This window comes from Leopardus geoffroyi, chromosome C1 (assembly GCF_018350155.1).
Source record: "Leopardus geoffroyi isolate Oge1 chromosome C1, O.geoffroyi_Oge1_pat1.0, whole genome shotgun sequence".
Classification (NCBI taxonomy): Eukaryota; Metazoa; Chordata; class Mammalia; order Carnivora; family Felidae; genus Leopardus; species Leopardus geoffroyi.
In genome coordinates, this window is record NC_059328.1 from 101,952,501 (window position 1) to 101,972,922 (window position 20,422).

The 20,422-nt window shown below is 42.3% G+C and overlaps 1 protein-coding gene across 6 annotated transcripts in view; it reads right to left on the minus strand.

The window, feature by feature from the left end:
* Positions 1-20,422, minus strand: part of WARS2 (tryptophanyl tRNA synthetase 2, mitochondrial) — a 97,766-nt gene that overhangs the window by 2,693 nt on the left and 74,651 nt on the right. For 4 of the 6 annotated variants that reach the window (XM_045478829.1, XM_045478827.1, XM_045478828.1 and 1 more), the window contains 4 exons: positions 19,386-19,466; positions 15,483-15,568; positions 3,442-3,560; positions 210-737 (listed from right to left, as the gene is read on the minus strand). In XM_045478829.1, the coding sequence (XP_045334785.1) occupies positions 289-737; positions 3,442-3,560; positions 15,483-15,568; positions 19,386-19,466 (735 nt within the window). In that variant the 3' untranslated portion in view covers positions 210-288. Of the gene's footprint in view, positions 1-209; positions 738-3,441; positions 3,561-15,482; positions 15,569-19,385; positions 19,467-20,422 lie in introns of those variants that run through there. The other 2 variants (XM_045478831.1, XM_045478830.1) reach the window with 1 other exon arrangement.

Consider the following 20,422-nt stretch of genomic DNA (forward strand, 5'->3'; position numbering starts at 1 on the left):
CTGCCCTCCCTCCTCCTTCCCTTCTTCCCTCCTTTCTCCCTTCCTCCCTCCTTCCTCCTTCCCTCCTTCTTCCCCCACTCCCTCCTTCCTTTAGCCACAGCATTTTGCTGATGATTTAGAATACTGCTCTATTTGAAGGCTACAAATCATTATTTATCAAATGAAGCAAATAATCATGGGTACCAAATTAAACATCCCCAAGCCACAACTTTTCGTTGGTGAGGAAAGCTGCCTTTATTGGAGTGCACAGACCACAAGGCATAAACGCCTTTCTGGGATTGAAGCTTCCTACAGAAACCCTACCAATTTCTTCACATCCTGGCACACGGGGTGTGCCAATTCTTTGGCTTTTGCTGACCCGACCTGTAAAACCTTCTCTAAGTGGCCTCTGTCCATCTTCAGTTTTTCAATTTCCCTCTTAATTGGCGCAAATTTCTCAATCACAGCGTCGGCCACCAGCAGCTTGTAGCGGGCCGTGTCCATGCCGGCGCCGCGGCGGAGCGCTTCCTCCACGGGGAGGCGGGTCACGGCCGCGTGGATGGCCACCAGGTTGGAGACCCCCGGCCGGCGGGCCGGCTCGTAGGTCACCTCCGACGTGAAGTCCGTCACAGCCTTGCGGAATTTCCGCACGATCTCCTCCGCGCTGTCCGTTATTCTGACGGTGGCCAGTTTATCAGGGTCCGATTTGGACATTTTGGCCGAAGGATCACGGAGGGATTTGACCTTCTTCATCGATGCTGGGGGAAAACGCCAACGCACACACACCGAAACCAAAACCAGAAGACAAAACCAAAATCAGAAAACATCACCAGGAATGTCAGTGTCTAGATCTTAAAACGTGCAGAGAATACCAAATGACGTTATTATTATTATTATTATTATTATTATTAGTGAGTAGTATGGTTGACACACAGTCGTACACCAACTCTGTCGTACAACGTAGTGATTTGACAAATGCAGACATTATGCCATGCTCACCGCAAGTATAACTACCGCCTGTCCCCTCCAATGCTATTACCCCATCTACCCCATCTAACCCTCCAATGCTATTACCCCATTCCTTACGCTGTGCCTTTTGTTCCCCCGACTCCTTCATTCCCTAACTACAAGCCTGTACCTCCCTCTCCCCTTCACCCGTTTGGCCCACACCCCCTTCCCCTCAGGGAATCATCAGTTTGTTCTCTGTACTCATAGGCCTGATTCTGCTTTTTGTTGACTCTTTTAAGATTCCGCTTATGAGTGCAATCATGTGGTAGTTGTCTTTCTCAGTCTGACTTACTTCACTTAGCATAATACTCTCTAGGTCCACCCAGCCTGTCTCAAATGGCATGATCTCATCCTTCTTTATAGTCGAGCAGTACTCCATTGTGTATATATACACCACATCCCCCTTTTCCATCACCTGTTGACAGACACTTAGGTTGTTGCTTCCATATCTTGGCTATACATAAAATAACGCTGCGATAAACACAGGGGTGCATATATCTTTTTGAATCAGTGTTTTCCTTTTCTTTGGGTAAATACCCAACAGTAAAATTATCAGATCATACGGTAGTTCTATTTTTAATTTTTTGAGGAACCTCCACACTGTTTTCCACAGTGCCTGCACCAGTTTGCATCCCACCGATCGTGCATGAGGGTTCCTTTTACTCCACATCCTCGCCAACACTTGTTATTTCTTGCCAAATGACTTTATTATTTTTATCTGATTATATAAATACCAAATACTCATAGTGAAAAATTCAAGCCATGTATATAAGCATGAAAATAAAGATCACCTGTAATATGTAATAATACTGTTAACATTTTGTTGATCATATTTTCATGCATCTCTTAATGCATATATACTCATAAAATGTATAATCGTACACAAATGAAAATATATCAATCATACTTAGCTGTGCCTACCTTTTTAAGAAGTCTGATCTATTTCTTTCCTTCTCTCTTTCCCTATTAGCTAATCACTCTCTGCCATTTACAACCACTGCCCTTCCTGCCCCCAACAAATTTTAACAATCTGTAGCAATGCTTTCATTTCTTTATCCACAGTTATATAAGTATATACAACGCGTGTGCGTGCACACGCGCACACACACACGCACACACACACACAGAGAAGTGACTCACTTACTGCTCTGATAGAATCAAGATGTTAAGCTGTGCTTTATAAACCAGTGTTTTTAATAATTGCCTATTTTATGGCTATTACAGAAACATATCAAGTTGAAATAGGAAAAACAAGGCAAAAGCATTAAAATATTACTTATTGCTAAAAGAAGGTTTCAATGCATGGAAGGCCCGGTTTTTATTTGTGCGAACCGTTGCAATAGCTTAGAAATTTATACCTGCCTTTTGCTTCTGATCAGATACTGGGCCCACGTAAATGCAGTCAGTTTAATAAACGCTCAGTTTAATTGGGCTCAGTGATCTCTGCGCTTGCCACAAATCTGCATCGCTACTGAAATATTGATAGAGATTCACAGCTTCTTTCCTCGAGAAGATTCCAGACCAGTACTACCTCACAAGCTCCAGGTGCCGTGTCAGATCCACTGGGTGGACGGTACATTCTGTCGATGTTGTGCATTTAGGAAGGGAGAGTGTGAGAACGATCAGTGCCCTCTTGTTTTATCTAGCTGATGACTCAGCAGTTCTCAGTCTTCTGACTGTTCTCTTGTGAGCAGGGAAGGCAAGGTCGACTGGCTTTGAAATCAGAAGAGTTTTCAGAACCTGGGGCCTGCTCCAGATTCTGTGTCTCCCTCTCTCTCTGCCCCTCCCCCGCTTGCACTCTGTCTCTCTCTCTCAAAAATAAATACACATTAAAAAAAAAAAAAAGAAATCAGAAGAGCTTTGCCACCAACTTGATATATGACTTGGATGCAAAATTAGCTTTGCCAACCATTAGTATCCCCATCCATAAACCAGGGAAGTATGTGTGTGCATATATATATATGTAATTCATTATAAAGTATTAAATATATAAAATATTAATATACGATATATTAATAATACAATATTAACACATTGATTAATGTTTTCAATATACATATAATATAATTTACCAAATATATATAATTGGTAAATTATATAATCCTTTTTAATAAAAATGATTATTTTCCATTTTAAGTCTTTCTCATACTCTCAAAATATTATATAATTTACCAAATATATATATATATATATACGTATTATATAATTTAATGAATTTGATTATTTTTCATTTTTAGCCTTTCCCATACTTTTCAAACTTTTTTAGTTATTTTATCCAATAATCTAACAAGGTCTACCACAGTACAGAGAAAGATGGGGATTCTAGTTACAAATCCTGAAGCCTGTCCACAAGAAAGCCGAGTTTAGCCCTGGAGAAATCCCAAGCCTTGGTCCATTATCCAGTCCTGTCTTGGAAACATGGCCTGATTTAACAGTCATATGTGTGTTACTTACTTAGGATAGATTTGGGCACCGGGAAGAACTCCCCATACTTCTTGTTAAACCCTTGTGCTAGATCCTGAACTAGCTCCATGTGCTGGACTTGATCCTCCCCGACAGGAACGTGTGTGGACCTTTAATAAAAGACAGACAGAAACACTCAGCAAGGCTCCTGCTTATACTGAGATGATATTGCAAGCAGCTGCCTTTCCTGTGCCTATTTCACTGTTGGTGTTCAACAAATGTTCACCAACTACAGAGGGAATATTGAGGCCCAAGTCTTTATCTACGTATCAGACAAATGCCAAAGAGACATTTGTCAACTCTAGTTCTGTTTCTTCCATAGCAGAAGAATACAGCCATCAACACCAGTGTGACAGGATCTTGCTGGGAGGGAGGAATGGTATCTTAAATAGCATATGCTCTAAGCATAATTGTATTTTAAAACCACTCCTGTTCCCTCGCCCAGTCAGCACATATTACCCTAGCCCTGGCCAGATGCTTTTTACTCCAGAGCTTGCGCTCACACTTGAAAGCCGCTCCAATCCACTCTTCAAATCAAAGATGGCAGAAAGCTCTTCCGGCAAGGGTTTTTCCTCCCTGTCATACAGGGAGTAACTCAAGATCTTTTTGGAATATGCTCCTTTGTTTTCCAGTGGATTGCAATCACAGCACAATTAATATGCTGCAGGGAACTTGAAATAAATGAACAAATCTATCATTACAATGCAGACAGATCTTGAAAACAATGTTGAATGAAGAAACCAAGTCGCAGAAGACACGTAGAGTACACGGACGTGCAGATCTTAAAGTACTGTCTATTGTTTACAGCTGCATATGTAAGTAGGATGACACACGGAAGCGGCCCCCACCCCTGCACAAAGCCATGACTGTAGCTGTCCCCAGAGGAGGAGGGAAGGGCAGTGGGTCTGGGGAAAAGCAAAAAGGAGACCTGAATTGTATCCCGCAATATTTTATTTTATTTTATTAAAAAATAGAGATGTGAGACAAAAATGTCAGAATATAGGAGCTTCACTAATGGTTATTTTAATCCCATATATAAAATTCGCAGTGTTGGTTCATGATGCAGCATGTCAAACAAGGGAACAATGAGCCGTTACAGAGAAGTCTTGATGGGGAAAACTCTCTCCGGAAGCATTACTAGGGAAAGAGACAGGAGATTTTAAGTCTTTATTTATTTATGTATTTATGTATTTATTTATTTGTCTGTTTTTAAATGTTTACTTGTTTGAGAGAGAGACAGGAATTGAGCAGGGGAAGGGCAGAAAGAGAGGGAGACACAGAATCCGAAGCTGACTCCAGGCTCTGAGCTGCCTGCACAGAGCCCAAAACGCAGCTCGAACCCATGAACCGTAAGATCATGACCTGAGCCGAAGTGGGACGCTTAACCGACTGAGCCACTGAGGCACCCCATAGGAGATTTTAAGTCTTTAATGCTTGGCTGGGGAGTTTACGTTTGATAATATAGATAATAAAGTGCTGTTGTTTCTTGATCAAACAGTTTTATGTTCTTCCTGTGAAAACAGCTGCCTGAAAGTGAATTTGGATATTTACACGATAATTGTACATTTTGAGTGGGAAAATAACAACTTTTTAAAACAGCCTCAGAAGAGGAAAACTATTCTCCTTTGTTATAGACAGGAAAATCTCCTATCCCTGTGGTTAAGCAGTGGTCCTTAAAAAACTGGCAGAGATCTTATGTTTCCCTTGTGAATTACTGTCCACAGGCTACTTACTGGTCTACTTCACAAAGCTGTCCAGAGCATGAGCAAACAAAGCATACAGACTGGCTACTTTAATATAGTAAAACACTGGAGAACATTTTGAAAAAATCTGAAATATCCCTCGTTTTGCAATCATTTTTATTTTTTCCAATTACTTTCTAGTCTTTGTTCTTGTCTCTATGGATGCATATTTTTACATAATTGCAGTATAATATGCATACCATCTTTCATGTTAACATAATGGGTATTTCCTATGTTTCTATGTGGTCTTCATTAATAAAAATTTTTAATAGCTGCATAAGAACATTCCTGTGCTGGGGCACCTGGGTGGCTCAGTCAGCTAAGCATCTGACTTTGGCCTAGGTCATGATCTCACAGATTGTGAGTTCCAGCCCCGTGTTGGGCTCTGTGCTGACAGCTCAGAGCCTGAAGCCTGCTTCGGATTGTGTCTCCCTCTCTCTTTGCCCCCCCCCCCCCACTCACACTCTTTCTCTCAACAATAAATAAACATTAAAAAAAAAAAAAAAAAGGAACATTCCTGTGCTATAGTTACAGAACCGTAAAGAATTTACATGATTTTGTAGCAGATTCTTTTGAATATTCATATAGTGGGAAATTTTGATTCGAGTGAAAAAATAATCTTTTACAATAACCCAAAAGTCCTGTGGAGGTAAATCTGGTGAATGCATGTTTAGTACTTTCTGGTCAACAACAAGGTATGATTGTCAGCTAATGAAACTAATATTTGTTACTGTCATAAAATAACGCAGAGTATATTTCCAAAATGAATGCTGATAACTGTTTTGAAGTTTAGAGTAAGTATAGGTTTGAAAGCAACTCTGACACTTCTTTTGCATGGAAGTAATATATTTTATTTCTTAAAAAAAAAATCTCTGAATATTAGTTGTTTTCATACAGCCCCTCAAATACCCATGCAGTTGCCCTGTGTGCATGTGTGCATGTTTGTGTGCATGTGTGTGTGTGTGGGTGGGGTGGGGTGGGAATGCAATATGGCCCTCAGAGCTCAGGCTCTGAGCTTCAAATCCTGACTCTGCCACTCTCGTTTTGTGTGACTTTGGGTAAATCATAGAATTCCTATCATAGGCAACTTTCTCACTATAAATGGGAGTAATAATATTTACCCCATACTATTGTGGAGGTGAAATGAGACAACGTGTGCTTAGTGGAGTTGCCTGAAGTCTGTAAGCCTTCGGACACCGGTAGCTATGTAGGGAATAATTCTAAAATGGTACTACACCGTATTTCAGAAGGATGCTCACGAACATTGCCTATGCAGCCAGAGGTTCGCCCGTGACCTGACTCTCATTCCAACTTCTCTCTAGCTTGGCCCCAAAGAGGGGACGTTTGTGAGGGGAAAAAAGCCCAGGGTCATCTGTTTGGCAAAGCGAATAATCAAGACCTGATGAATATTTATTTATGTATGTATAAATTTTCACAGGGGAGGAAAAAAGAAACAGAATCAACAGAGAGCAATGTGTGGCTTATTTTCTCTCCCTTTTGTCCCTTAAGTGTTGATATTTCTAAAAACATCATCTTGGCTCACTGGTTCTCTCTCATCACTAGAGAGCTCATCAGCTTTCCCCTGGGGATCTACACGTGCCTTCTCCTCTGATGATTCTGGGGCTATGCCTCTAGCTCTGCTGTGTCTCTGAAGGCTTAGGACTATATCTCTGCCTTCCTGCTAGACGTTGGCACTGACTATCCCACATTTACTCCCCAACTCAACATCGGAGAGCCAACACTGCAGGTCGGCACTATATTCCAAGAGAACCTATGTCAATTTCGTATTAAAATACCCATAAAGGCAAAGAAACTATAAATAACTTAAAACTAGCAGCAAGAGTTACACCTGAAGACGGAATTTGAGAAGACTTTTCATGAACTGTGAGGATCAACAGAAGCACTGAAAAGAGCGACTGGTGGAGCTGGTGGCCATGTAGGTTCAGAGCGAGAGCCCCCATTGCTGGAAACCCATCCCCCGTGGGATGGGGGCAGACACCCCTCTGCTGCCGCCAAGGCGGCCCTTGTCTCATCAGCCTGACTCTTTAGACACTCAGTCACGACAAGAGGAAGTAACCAGACAAGCAGCGGAGGCGGCAGGAGCAGGTCAGGGTGCATTGTATCCTCGCAAGAATGGGACAAGAGCTCCGTGAGGGCAGGGCCTTGTTTGTCTTGGCCACTGCCGGACCCAGGACACAGAACACATCCCGGCCAGCGAAGGACGGCACTCAGGTTACAGGTGTTGAATGAAAAAGGGAAGCGCAGAAGGTGAGACACTGAAGCAGAAAGCGACATGGGAGCAGTGTAACCTGGTGAAGGCTCTTTTGCATGTAATGCCTCTGTTCAGAGAGTGAAAGAGCCAGACAGGTGGTAGGAGAAAGCTCTCTCTCGGGCCAGCGGTACCAACCTAGCTGACTGGCATGTGCAATCGGACACACTGTCCTGCCCTCCTGTTGAATTCTGGGCAGGGAATTCAACTAGTGGCCAGGGAGGCAGAAGGTGGACACAAGGGCCTTTCGTAGACTGGCAGACGTTATTTGAAAGGTTCCCTTGTTCCAATATGGATTTAAAACACCCGGCCCATAAAATTCAGACAGACAAGTAAAAGAGACCAATATGGGACCGTGAAAAGTACTGTGGAACAAGGGAAGGGGGACTTTACCCTTTAGATCCTGAGGAAGATCAGACATTTGAAAGTGAGCTTTTACACGAAACAGATAGTTTTGCATTTTAAAGAAAACTGCTTGGGACGCCTGGGTGGCGTTGCTTGGTTAAGGGTTCAACTCTGTATTTCAGCTCAAGTCATGATCTCAAGGTTCGTGAGATTGAGCCCCACGTCGGGCTCCATGGTAACAGTGTGGAGCCTGCTTGGGATTCTCTATCTCCCTCTCTCTCTACCCCTCCACCACTTATGTGCTCGCTCACTCTCAAAAATAAATAAATAAACATAAAAAAAAAAAAAAAGAAAACTGCTTGGTTCCCTCGATGGGATTCAAAAAGGCATCACTGCCACAAGATAAAAGCAGGACCACGAAACGGAGAACATAGGTGGTGACAGAAAACTGATCAAATGAAAAGAAGTGAATTCATGAAATAAAGAAAACCAAACACAAAACAGAAGAGTCAGGAGCAGTAAGGAGTGAAATCCCACGAACAGGTCGTATCAGTGACCTGGGTGAGTGTGTGAGGCTCTTCCAGAATTTGGGAATGTTCCTCCCTTAGCTGCCTCAGCCTGGCTCCTTTATTTCAGGTCTCAGCCTACATATCACCTCCTCAGAGAAGCCTTCCCCAACCATACTCTCCAATGTTGATTTCTCCCTCTTGTTCTTTTCCACATATCCTATTTATTTTCTTTATAGTATTAATCCTAATCTAATTATGTTCTTTCATTTGTTTATTTAATTGTATATTGTTTTCTCTCCGGCTGAAAAATAAGCTTTTAGAAAGCTTGTTTGTCTTCTTTTTGAATCTATTTCCAGTACCTACAGGCGTTGCCTGACATATTTGAGGAGCTGAACAAATATTTGTTGAGTAAGTAATGGCTTCTCGGCCTTTTGGTTAAGATCAAGTGACAATATTTATTGAATAAATGAATGATCTTAAGAGGAGGGCACTGTGACCTATATAGATTTATACCAAGCGAAAAATCATAGTAAGATCGGTTCGTCATCAGTATAAGATAAGAGCACAGAGTCAGAAGTCAGACTATCTGAGTTCATATCCCAGCTCCACCAGCTACTAGGTGAGTTACCATAGCCAAGCTTCCTACTTTTCTGTAAATTGGGTGTCATAATGGTGCTTATTACCTCATAAGATTGTTTCAAGGATTAAAGGAGATAAGCAAGCATAATACTGGACAGTAGAGCTCAATAAACACTAGCTGTTGATATAATAGATATTCATTAATATCTGACATGATGAAGTATGAAATGGTAAAAGACTGATACTATCAGGGACCTTGATGAGAGGTACATTGTGACTTTTTTCAAGCCAGGATCACTTTCCTTTTTTGCCAGGTGATTTATACCACAAACATAAATACCAGCATATAATCCCAGAGACAGTCACAGACCTGGGCAGCGATCCTGATACATATAGAAAACAAATTTGATGGTTCACATATCTGATTAGGCAATCCCCAGGTATAAATAGCATGTTACAGGAATTCTGAGAACCCCTTTAATTTAAGCAAAAACAGAGACAGAATAATGAACGGACAGGCAAAGCACAGGGACCGTGACAATGGATCAGGAAGTGGTTTCTCTTTGTCTAAGGTCAGTAAATGAATTTAGGAAGTTCTACAAAATGCTTGCTTGGCTTTGTCCATTGTTCTCTACCACACAGAAAGTCACTGGCTTCCTAAGTGTTAAAACCAAAAATGTTCCTTTTTAGGTTTCCTTCCGTGCCCATAAGCACGCATGCGCGCCTCTCGGAGGTAAACACACACAACACCTCCCTCCTACGTTTCTCTTCTTTGACTGGACTTTGGTACTTCTGTCTTGTGATTCTAGTCAGGCTGACGCGCAGAGGTCACTTTGACTCCCCCAAACCAAATTAGCCAACAGGGCAGGTTAAAAAGCAATTACAGTAGCCCATAGGAAATCACAATGGACTGCAGCTAACATAGAAAAAGCAATTACCATAATCAATACACTTTAGGCACATCAAAATGAATATTTCCACATGTCAAAATGGTTCCAGATCCACAAAGCAACCAACCTAAACAGAAAACACATTTAGTTTTCATAATGACTCTGCATGCCTCTTGGCTTTCTGTGAGATCCGTGCCTCTTTTCTTACAATTCTGTGAGGTTGTGCTGTTTTGAAAAAAGGATTAAAAAGTTTTAATTTTTTTCACCTGGTCCTATTGCCTTGCTTGGCTTTTTCCTCTGATTTTAGTTTGTTTGTTTCTAGTCTTTTCTCCCTCTGCTCCTACTGCTCTCCTCACCTCCTATAATTTATCTTGGCCCTGACTTCTCATTCATTGGGTTCACACTTCACATTAATTCAGCCTGTCTTTGATTCTGCTCACTTATGGGCCTTATTCTCTTCATATTTTTAACCTCTGTCCTCATCATCAGATAATTTAGAGCTGCTCTTTTAAAATTTATCCCCTATATAATGATACCCATATTAATATGTCTTCTTTTTTTCCCCAGTTTTTTTTTCCCTTCTCTTCCTCCCTCCCTCCCTCCTTCCGTCCTTCCTTCCTCTCTCTCTCTTTTTTTTTTTTAACTTATCCTGATTGTGCTTCCTTAGATACAACAGAAAACAAAAGCCTTTCATAATTTTGATTGTTATAACTTCTGTCACATAATAATGTGTCTGATCTTCTTCTCTGGTGACTAACTCATGTTTTTTCCTTTTGTTCGGTTCCTAGTTGTATCCACATTTATTCGGGATCCACCCACCCTCCAGCAAAATTAGTGTCCAGATGAATAATCATTGCCTACATATATCTGCTCACAGAATTTTGTCCTCCTCTCTTTTTTTCCTACTTTGGTTATGTTGGTGAGTTTTCAGTGATGTTGCCTCTAACCAGCCTGGGTGGGGTGGAGTTTGGTGCTGTTTTTCCTTTTGCAAAGGATGAATTCACCATCACTGGCTGCTTGTTGGATATACTGTAATGATGTCTAATTCAGGGATTCTTTCCCGACTTCGGGACTATGATGTGCATGGCCTGGTGCTGGGTCTTGTGAGAGATACAATGAAGATTTTTACCTCTAGTGAAGTTGAGGAGAGAAAACACCACGTGAAGTTATAAATTCCTCTGGCTAGTCCACTTACAGTATTCCCAGTCTCCATGGATGGCGACACCATCCATCCAGCTGCATGAGTCAGAAACGTGGGGTCACCGAGACCCCCTTCTCATACCCACCACTCCATTGGGAAGCTCTATCCCTCTTTCCTCCCCAAATCTAAATTTGCCTACTCTCTTCATCTTCACCGACACCATCACGGTCCAGACAGGCTAGTGAAAGAGCCCCGAACAGACTGTCCCGGCCGCTCTTGGCCCCTGCAACTCACTCTCTGTACTTCCATCAGTTGACTTTTAAAAGTATACATCAGATCATCTCACGCTGTCCTGAACATCACAAAGAGCTTCCTGTTGCTTTCAAGGAGAGTGTCCTGGGTTATCTGTTGACATCTCAGCCCCACCCTCTCCCTTCTATGCAATTTCTCTATTTCCAGGGGCTAGCAGCCTGCAAGCCACATTTCCAGAGGCTTCTGGTTTACCGCAGGCACTTGCCGCAGAGCTGGAAAGTGAAAGACCAAGAGGAGACACTACTGCTTGGCAGTTGTGGGTGAGGATGTGGCCGGCAGCTTTCAGGATGTCATACAAATTGGGGGCAGACCGGCCTCATAGAGAAAGGATGTAGTTCAACAGCCAGAAGTCTCCAAAGCAGTTTCAGGAACTGATTATCTCCGCTGTCCTCAATGGCAGTGGTCGGATTCTGATTCTCAGACATTAGGGCTGACTACGCTCTTCTCTGGAATATTACCAAGGGTGACGTTTCTGACCAGTCATCAGACTCTGTATACTCTGTTCCTGGTGGGTCTTGGTTCTGTTGACTCACAGTTCCTGAGGCCTCTGTTTCCCCATTTTCCTATGTCGTGTCAGCTTTTGCTTTCACTATCTTCTTAGCTTCTTCCTGTATTTCTCTGTTTGCATTCTTGAGAAAGAGAAACCGATTGGCCCAGGTAACCACTGTCATCTCTATCCGAGCAGACTTCGTGGCACCGCTCTAAAATTTCACTTCTTTATCTGTGAAACGGGGATAATATCACTTACCTACCTTACAGAGCTGTCCCAAACTCTGAATACATGACAGGTGTGCTGTGGCTAGTACAGTGACTGCCAAATAATGCCCCCCTCATGTTGATTCCTTCTTTCCCTCTGCCTCATGTCCATGCATGGTGCCTTTCTCTGGGTTAGCAGCAGTACAAGTACTTAACATGTATTTGCTGTATGTTCATTACAACTGTGTGTGTGTGTGTGTGTGTGTGTGTGTGTGTGTAGAGAGAAAGAGAGAGAGAAACATTTACTCAACAGATAGCTAGTTATTTGAAATTGGATATTCAGAAAAACAATGCAGATGCAAAATAATACTACGAGCAAATGCTACTTTTGGGTATTTTGTCTCTCTTCAAATATCCGCTATTTTAATATTTTTAATCTTTATTTTTGAGATGGAGAGAGAGAGAGAGACAGAATGCAAATAGGGGAGGAACAGAGAGAGAGAGAGAGAGAGAGAGAGAGACGGAGGGAGACACTGAATCCGAAGCAGGCTCCAGGCTCCGAGCTGTCAGCACAGAGCCCGACGCGGGGCTCGAACTCATGAACCACACCACGAGTTCATAACCTGAGCCGAAGTCGGACGCTCAACCAACTGAGCCACCCAGGCGCCCCTGGATCAGAAGTCAAAAAAGGAATATTTATAAATAGTATGATAACTTCTTTGCTTCCAGGGAGTGGGCTGGAGGGTAGCTGAGGCTAGAAAGATATTATTTATCCTTGGAAGCATTAACTATGAGAACCTGCTAGTGTCAGGGCAAAGTGAGGCAGGAAGCTACTGAAAGTTCTTCAAGTATACCAGCCACATCTGAAATACTTATTGTTTTCTGTAAGCGAAGAAGACACCCACAAGCTTAGGCAGAATGTGTGTCAGATTTGGGGACCTTGGGCTACTTTTGCCAATGTCAGCCTTTTAAAATGTTGCTTGTACTTTTAAAACGTGTGTAGTGAGCATATAGTAGGTGATGTCAACTCACACATGATTTGTTTAATCACCCCTGAGCTACGTCCCATTGGCCCACTTTATAGATGAAAGAAACTGCAGGATTTTATCATCCTGCCAATTGTCTTTGGGGCAACTGGTAAAAATAAATTTGTCCTCACTTCAGTATATATGACCTTGTATTGTCCTAGTTACTTATATGATGATCTTGCCCCCTAATATAACTGTTGACTCCTTAAGGAGGGTCAGCACAGGCCTCAGGAGGCCATAATCATGCTCTGATGCTTCCCTGTCCATTGACAGGCTGTGCAGCTTTGGATAAACTGCTCAACCTCACTGGGTTGTATCTGTAAAGCTAGGAAAATGAAAGAGAGCCCTGCAAAGTTCCCTCCCTCTCTGTGCTCCCTGGTATCACAAAGGAGGCAGTCACTTTTGTTCAAGTTTATTCTTTTTTCACAGCCCTGAGCTTAGAGGACTTTTACATTGTAGTTCTTGAACTGTTAAGGAAATCAACTGGCTCGATATCCTGGTGCCAAAAAATCTCAGCCTTTGCTTCTATACAGAAGACCCCCTGGGAAGTGAAATTTCACATGAGTTTATAATCCTTAAAGACAATCATCACTAGTTATGACCAACTGACAGATCCCAGGCACAGCACTTCCTGGCCCATATTTCATGTTAATCCCTTAATAATCCTGTGCATGATAATCATGATTCCCATTTTACAGGTGAGAAAACATGCCACTTTGCTGGAAGATTTGTTAGATCTTTATTAGACTTTCATTTTGCTACTCCTGGAGAAAAGTGTTCTGGATTTTTCAGGCTAAGTCAAAAGTTTACTATAAGTAGTAAATGCTGTTGGGAATCCAGCATTCAAGTTAATACAACAAACAACACACAATCCTTATGTGTACGTTTTAAATGGAGTTAAAGATAGCCTGCGTGTAGTAAACGACACTCCTTATTTGTAAAGCTAAGGGGCTGTTCTTCTGGCTGTTTCCATCTTAATTGCACAAGGGCTCTGGGGTCATAGTACAAGGTACATATCCAATCATCTCCATGCTGTTATCATAATTACATGCAAAGAATTCTAGTTTTCCTGGGGAAGGATCAAGGCCGTAGAGGGGGGAAAAGATTCACGGAGTTTCTCTTTTTCGTCAGAAGTGTTCATAGTAGCAAGGCTTGGCTATGCGCGTGCTGATTGGGAAGTTTTCTCTCTAGAAGGCCAATTGGAGGGCCGAGGGAGGTGACTTGGGGATGGCAGGGAAGAACTGGGAGAGGGATGAGGTCAGAAGCTCTGGCCAGCAGTCAGAGAGGGCAGGCCTTGGTGGCCTCTGGTGGTAGGGTTTGAGGCCATAAAGGACAGCACTGGCTGACTGCATGGACTGTGGGTCCAGGACAAGCAGAGCATGTCTACATCATGCTGAAAAACTCGCACAGGTGGCCATTCAAACTTAAATTAATTACACTGAAACACAATTCAAAATTCAGTTCCTCTGTCAACAGTCCATGCGGCTAGCCGCTAAGGTCTTGGAAAGCATGGGTTGACTGCCATAATTGCAGACAAGTTGTATTAAACTGCCTTGCTTGAGAGTCTAGATTGTAGAAGTCAACACTTAAAACCCCCGAAGTTTAATTATTACCAGGGAAGTAGATATTACAGAGTGGTTAAGAGCACAAAAACTCGGGGTGTCTGGGTGGCTCAGGGGGTTAGGCATTTGACTTCGGCTCAGGTCATGATCTCGCAGTTTGTGAGTTCGAACCCCGCTTTGAGCTCCATGCTGAGAGCCTGGAGCCTGGAGCCTGCTTTGGATTCTGTGTCTCCCTCTCTTTCTGCCCCTCCTCCATTCACAATCTGTCTCTCCTTCTATCTCTCAAAATACAAAGAAACATTGGGGTGCCTGGGTGGCTCAATCGGTTGAGTGTCCAACTTCAGCTCAGGTCATGATCTCATGGCTCAAGAGTTTGAGCCCCGTGTCTGTGCTGACAGCTCAGAGCCTGGAGCTTGCTTAGGACTCTGTGTCTCCCTCTTTCTGCCCCTCCCCTGCTTGCACTCTGTCTCTCAACAATAAATAAATGTTAAAAAAAATTTTTTTTTTTAAATATAAAGGAACATTAAAAAAATAAAAAAAAAAAAGAGCACAAAAACTCTGCACTCAAACTTTCTACACTCGAGTCCTGGGTCCAAGCTTTGCTAGCTACATGATTTTGGGCAAATCACTAACTTAATTTCCTCATCTGTAAAATGGGGATGATAGTCGTGCTATCTTTACAAGGTTTGGTGAAGATTCAGTGGGCTAATGCACATAAAGCACTTATGACAGTTTTGAACATGTAGCCAGTGCTATTTAGGTGTTAGTCCTTAACGTTACTCGTTCCACATGGAAACATACTTCTATCATTTTGTACCTCCTACTGGGGAATAGATGCGAACTGATTCACACAATCCTTTCTATGTCCCCTTGCCCCACCAACCAAATCTTTTCGGGATCGGTTCACTCTCCTGTCGGCATGAGTACGTGTGAGACCAGAGGTAAGCTCTGCTCCTTACTTGTACAGCAGAATGTCAGCGGCCTGGAGCACTGGGTACGTGAGCAGGCCCGTGGTTCCGCCATGCTTCTGGGTGGCAGTCTTTGCCTGTGCGGTGAAGAGAGAGGAGAGAATGAAATCCGACATGCACCTAATTATACTGCTAAATAAATCTTTAAAGCACGCAAAAGGTAATCTGAAGCTACCAGGACTAGCATTATATCTCAGTTCCTTTTAGCAACACTAGCCATGGGGCTGGCTTGTCTTCATGCTGCAGGCTCAGGCAGGAATAAGGGACATCTACTTCACCACTGCCCCTCTAACGGGTCCTGCACGGCCACTATTTCTTATCCTAAATGGATAAGAAACAAGCATATAAATGGATTAAAACAAGCATATAAGAGTTTCTGGTTTTTGGGGAGCCCTGGGGGCTCAGTCAGTTAAGTGTCTGGCTTCGGCTGAGGTCATGATCTCACGGTTCTGGGTTCGAGACCCGCGTCAGGCTCGCTGCTGTCAGCACAGAGCCCGCTTTGGATCCTCCGTCCCCCTCTTTCTCTGCCCCACCCCCCTGCTTGCACTCTCTGTCTCTCAGAAGTAAATTAAAACATTAAAAAATACATAAATAAAATGAAAAAAAAAAAGGGGGGTTTCTAGTTTCCAAATCAGATGAACTCTGTATTTCACAAGTAAGGTCAGAAAATATAATGAAATTAGATTCCTGCAAATTAATTAATTTGATAAGTTAACATCAAACACCATATCGTGTCTGTGGAAACCTCCCAGAAAGTCTCACCCTGTGCTGTTGACCAAAATGCAAGGTCCCCCTTAAAATCACATTTAAAAAACCAAGCCAAGGGGCGCCTGGGTGGCTCAGTCGGTTAAGCGTCCGACTTCGGCTCAGGTCATGATCTCACGGTCTGTGAGTTTGAGCCCCGCATCGGGCTCTGTGCTGACAGCTCAGAGCCTGGAGCCTGCTTTGGGCTCTGTGTCTCCTTCTCTCTCTGCCTGTCTGCCTCTCATGCTCTCTCTCTGTCTCTCTCAAAAATAAATAAACATTAAAAAAAAAATTCTTTAAAAAACCAAGCCAAACCAAACCAAAAACAAAAAGTTGTGGCATTTAAAAAACGAAACTAAGAGAAAATTTTAATCTAACCAATTGTGAACCTGTCTTGATCTGTAGGCACTGAAAACTAGAGGGCATAAAGTGATTCCAGTGTACAAGACAGACTGTATAGACGAAAAGTGTTTCCTTAATGGGGAAGCTGATAGTAACACCAGAAGAGATACGAGAAGTATTTAATTAATGGATACCAACCACAAGCTACGAGTATGTACCCACCGAACATAAGCCCTAGTGATAGCATTTCTCTTACCACAGCTAAGCATTGATAACAGGTAATTTGGGCAGAACATTTGGTAACAGTGCTCTGGGCAGAACTACTTAATAGGGAATATTGCGTACAGTTTACTGGTCATTGCATCTCTCTTGTAGAATGATACATGGTTATTTTGGTGTACAGACATTATTCATTTAGTTAATATGAATCACTTCCCTGAGGTCTGATTATTTCTGAATGAACTGAACAACTGAATATATATACACTTGCATGATTCTGAGGACCAAGTTCATGGGCTCACCACTCGGGCTTCCCCAACCAACATGCAGATATACCCTTTGAGTCTGGGTTTGAAAAGCAACAGCTCCTCTTTAACCCTCTTAATGTCAATGTTCCACAAGCCAGGTACAAAGTTAACTCTTTAGGTTACTTCAAGTAGTTTCTGGCTTATAGCATCTAATGCTATAAGGCATTCAAAGGAAACTTGAAAGTTTGAACGTATAATTCCTTCAGTACATCTCTTGATTACAATGTCCACTACAAAGCCCAGTTTGCAATGATCACTGGGTAAAGATAATGAAAGCTCAATTTGGAAATGAGCAAATGGGAAAAGAACCCAGTTTTTAAAAACTGTTACTGTATTAGCTTCAGAGTCTTTCTATATTAGAACACTGGATCTCGAAATTACAAAGGAAGGGGGAGATGTGGAGAGCATGAATATTTATTGAGTGTCTATTATGTGTCTCAGATGCCTTACATCTGTGTTACCCCCTGTAGAATCTTCTAAATAACCCTGACCTCAAGCAACACTGAGAACTTTCAGTGTTCTTTCTACCTTTCTACCCTACTATCCCCCCTAATCAAAACCAAGCTAGGTGCTCAGAGATCCTTCTACAGTCCTGGAACTCTCCCCTCTGATCAGTGTTCACACTTTCTGATGGCTTGTGTAATTGTCTCTGCCCAAATAGACGACAAGCCTCATGAGAGTGGCTCTGTCCCTCCTGTTGACTGCTGTAACCCCAGCGCCTAATGTGATACGAGACTTGATGGTATTTGTTAATGAAGGAATGACCAGAGAAGGCAGGAACACGCTCTAGGATAAGGCTGGCATTTGAAACCCATGTTTTTCCCCACAAATAAAATATCACGGACTGGAGGGAAGGCTTCTCCAGAATATAGGTTTCCCCTGCTACCTGAAAGTTCTCATTATGCCACTTTGCTTTTGCAAAAGACTTACAGTAGTGCCTGCTTTTGATAACTGGAAGAAATCGGAAAAGGATTTTCACCTTTATGAAGTAGTACTTGCTTCTTGGTTCTACTCCACTGTGGCTTATGAAAGAGGAATGTTCTAGTTTTGGGTAGTGGGGGAAACCGTCTTGGGCATTCACTAGTAATGTGTTATCAGGAGCTCCTCGGACACGATTTTAAAGTGGGAACATTTCCCATTAAGTTAGTATTCAGTTCTTATAAAACGGATTGCAGTATTCAACTTAGAGTATGATGATCAAATGGCAAAGTCTTGCCTAAAACCAAGATATGGTGGAAAACGTTAAAAAATTTTGTTTCTAATTCCTGGAAGGTAATGATTCTACAGTATTAACTCTACCTCTTATTTAGGCGCAGCCACTTGAAAGCTCTGATTCTTGCTGAGACTCAACGTGGAGGTTTCTGGACCAGCTTTTGAAGAAACCAATGGCCCTGAAAATATGCTGGAAAGAAGCTTGAAACTGAAATTGAAGGCTGACGTACATGGGGGCTACCTACCCTCAGGTTATGCAACTGCAAAAATAAATGGGAGTGAAGTACTATGAATTATCCACTTTATCTTTCTCAGTTGAGCTTCCTAGAAAAAGTACAGCCTTCATTTTTCTGTGGGTTTGAACTGTTGCCTGGACTCAACCTGTATAAATGTTAAATAAAATATGTTGTTTCTTCTCCCCACAATGGAAACATTTGAGCCTGACTGCCAGTTAACTACAGTGGAGATGGGAGGCAACTTCAGAGCCCAGTAACCCAGAAATTGTGACTGTCTGTTAATTATAATGTTCTAAGTCATTACCAAATCTATCCAAAGATCGCTCTGATTCAACCTACACAGATAAAATCAAATAGTTAATAAGTTGGACATTTTTATCCTGTTTTTTTATTAAGAAAAAATTTTAAGTGTTTATTTTTGAGAGAGAGAGAGAGAGAGAGAGAGAGACAGACAGAGCACAAGCAGGGAGGGGGGCAGAGAGGGAGACACAGAATCCAAAGCAGGCTCTAGGCTCTGAGCTGTCAGCACACAGCCCGATGCGGGGATTTGAACCTACCAACCGTGAGATCATGACCTGAGCCGCAGTCGGACGCTCAACCGACTGAGATACCTCGGCTCCCCTATCCTGTTTTTAAGTTGAAATTTTGGAGAACTCTCTTACTTCCCATTTAGGACCCTGAGGCAGAGAGGTTAAAATGCTGTTCTAGCCACTAGTGAGTAACAGACCAGGGAGGCCAGTAAATGCAGGATTCCCAGAGCCGAACACAAATATAAACAGGAGAAAAAAATAGCTTTGAACTCCTTATTTATTAATCAGATCACCAGCATTTACCTTCCACTGGTGTAAATGCTGTAACCGGGGCAGTCTGACCAGGCAGGTAAGGATCCAACTCAACTGTGTGTGTTCAGACACCTAAAGAAATAAAACAGAACATTAGCGAAGGTGGTCAACGTTTTCTTGCATATAAGGCAAAAGTAAACAGGTGTTACCTCAAGTGATGGAAAGTGCAAATCAAGGTAATTTAAAAAATGACAGGCAAAGGGGGCTGATTCATAATGCACAGCATTTGAGATGAAGAAGAAAATTTTAAAACTAACCAATACAATTACTATTCTAGTGTTTAGATCTTCACGACATCCCTAGCAAGTGGCTGGCCAGACTCTGCTTCAACGTCGTCGTCAGTGAAAGGGCTTCATTATGTCCGACGCATCCTTTCCATCTTTAAAAAGCCAGGAAATTGACACATGCATGCACACACACACACACACACACACACACTCAAATCCTCTTTAAATAACTTATAAATATGTGAAAAGCAACTATAATACCTTACATGTAAATAGTATTAGGAGAGGAAGGTTCTGTCCTCAAAATCAGTGATTGAATCTTTTAGATCTGGAGTAATTAGAAATTTGCTAATCACTTCATCATTCCAAAGGTGTTTTGTTTTGTTTAGTTTCCATTTTTCTCCTCCTTCCTTCTTGTTTTGTGCTCCATTCTCCCTCTCCTCCTCCCTCCATCTTCTTTTTAAAAACAGCTGTAGTCAACAAGAGAATATAACCTTTTCTCAATTTGTTTTAACCAAATTTAATCAAGTAACCAAACCTGGCAACAGCTGGGATGATTCCTGGGTCCAGGCCAGGTTCCAATTGATGACTTAGAATTTAAGGGCTAAGTATCCCATTTCTGGACTCTGGGGATTCCGAGCCCTTCATCCACTGTGGCTTTTTTTGGTGTCCATATGATTTCCTTAAAAAACAGAGACTGTTGCCAACTCTGAAAAGTGGCCCCAAATGTGTTCTTTGTGGGTTTTGCAAAGGGAACATGAAGCACTGGGGCCCAGTCAGCCCCGGCCCATTTTACTAGCA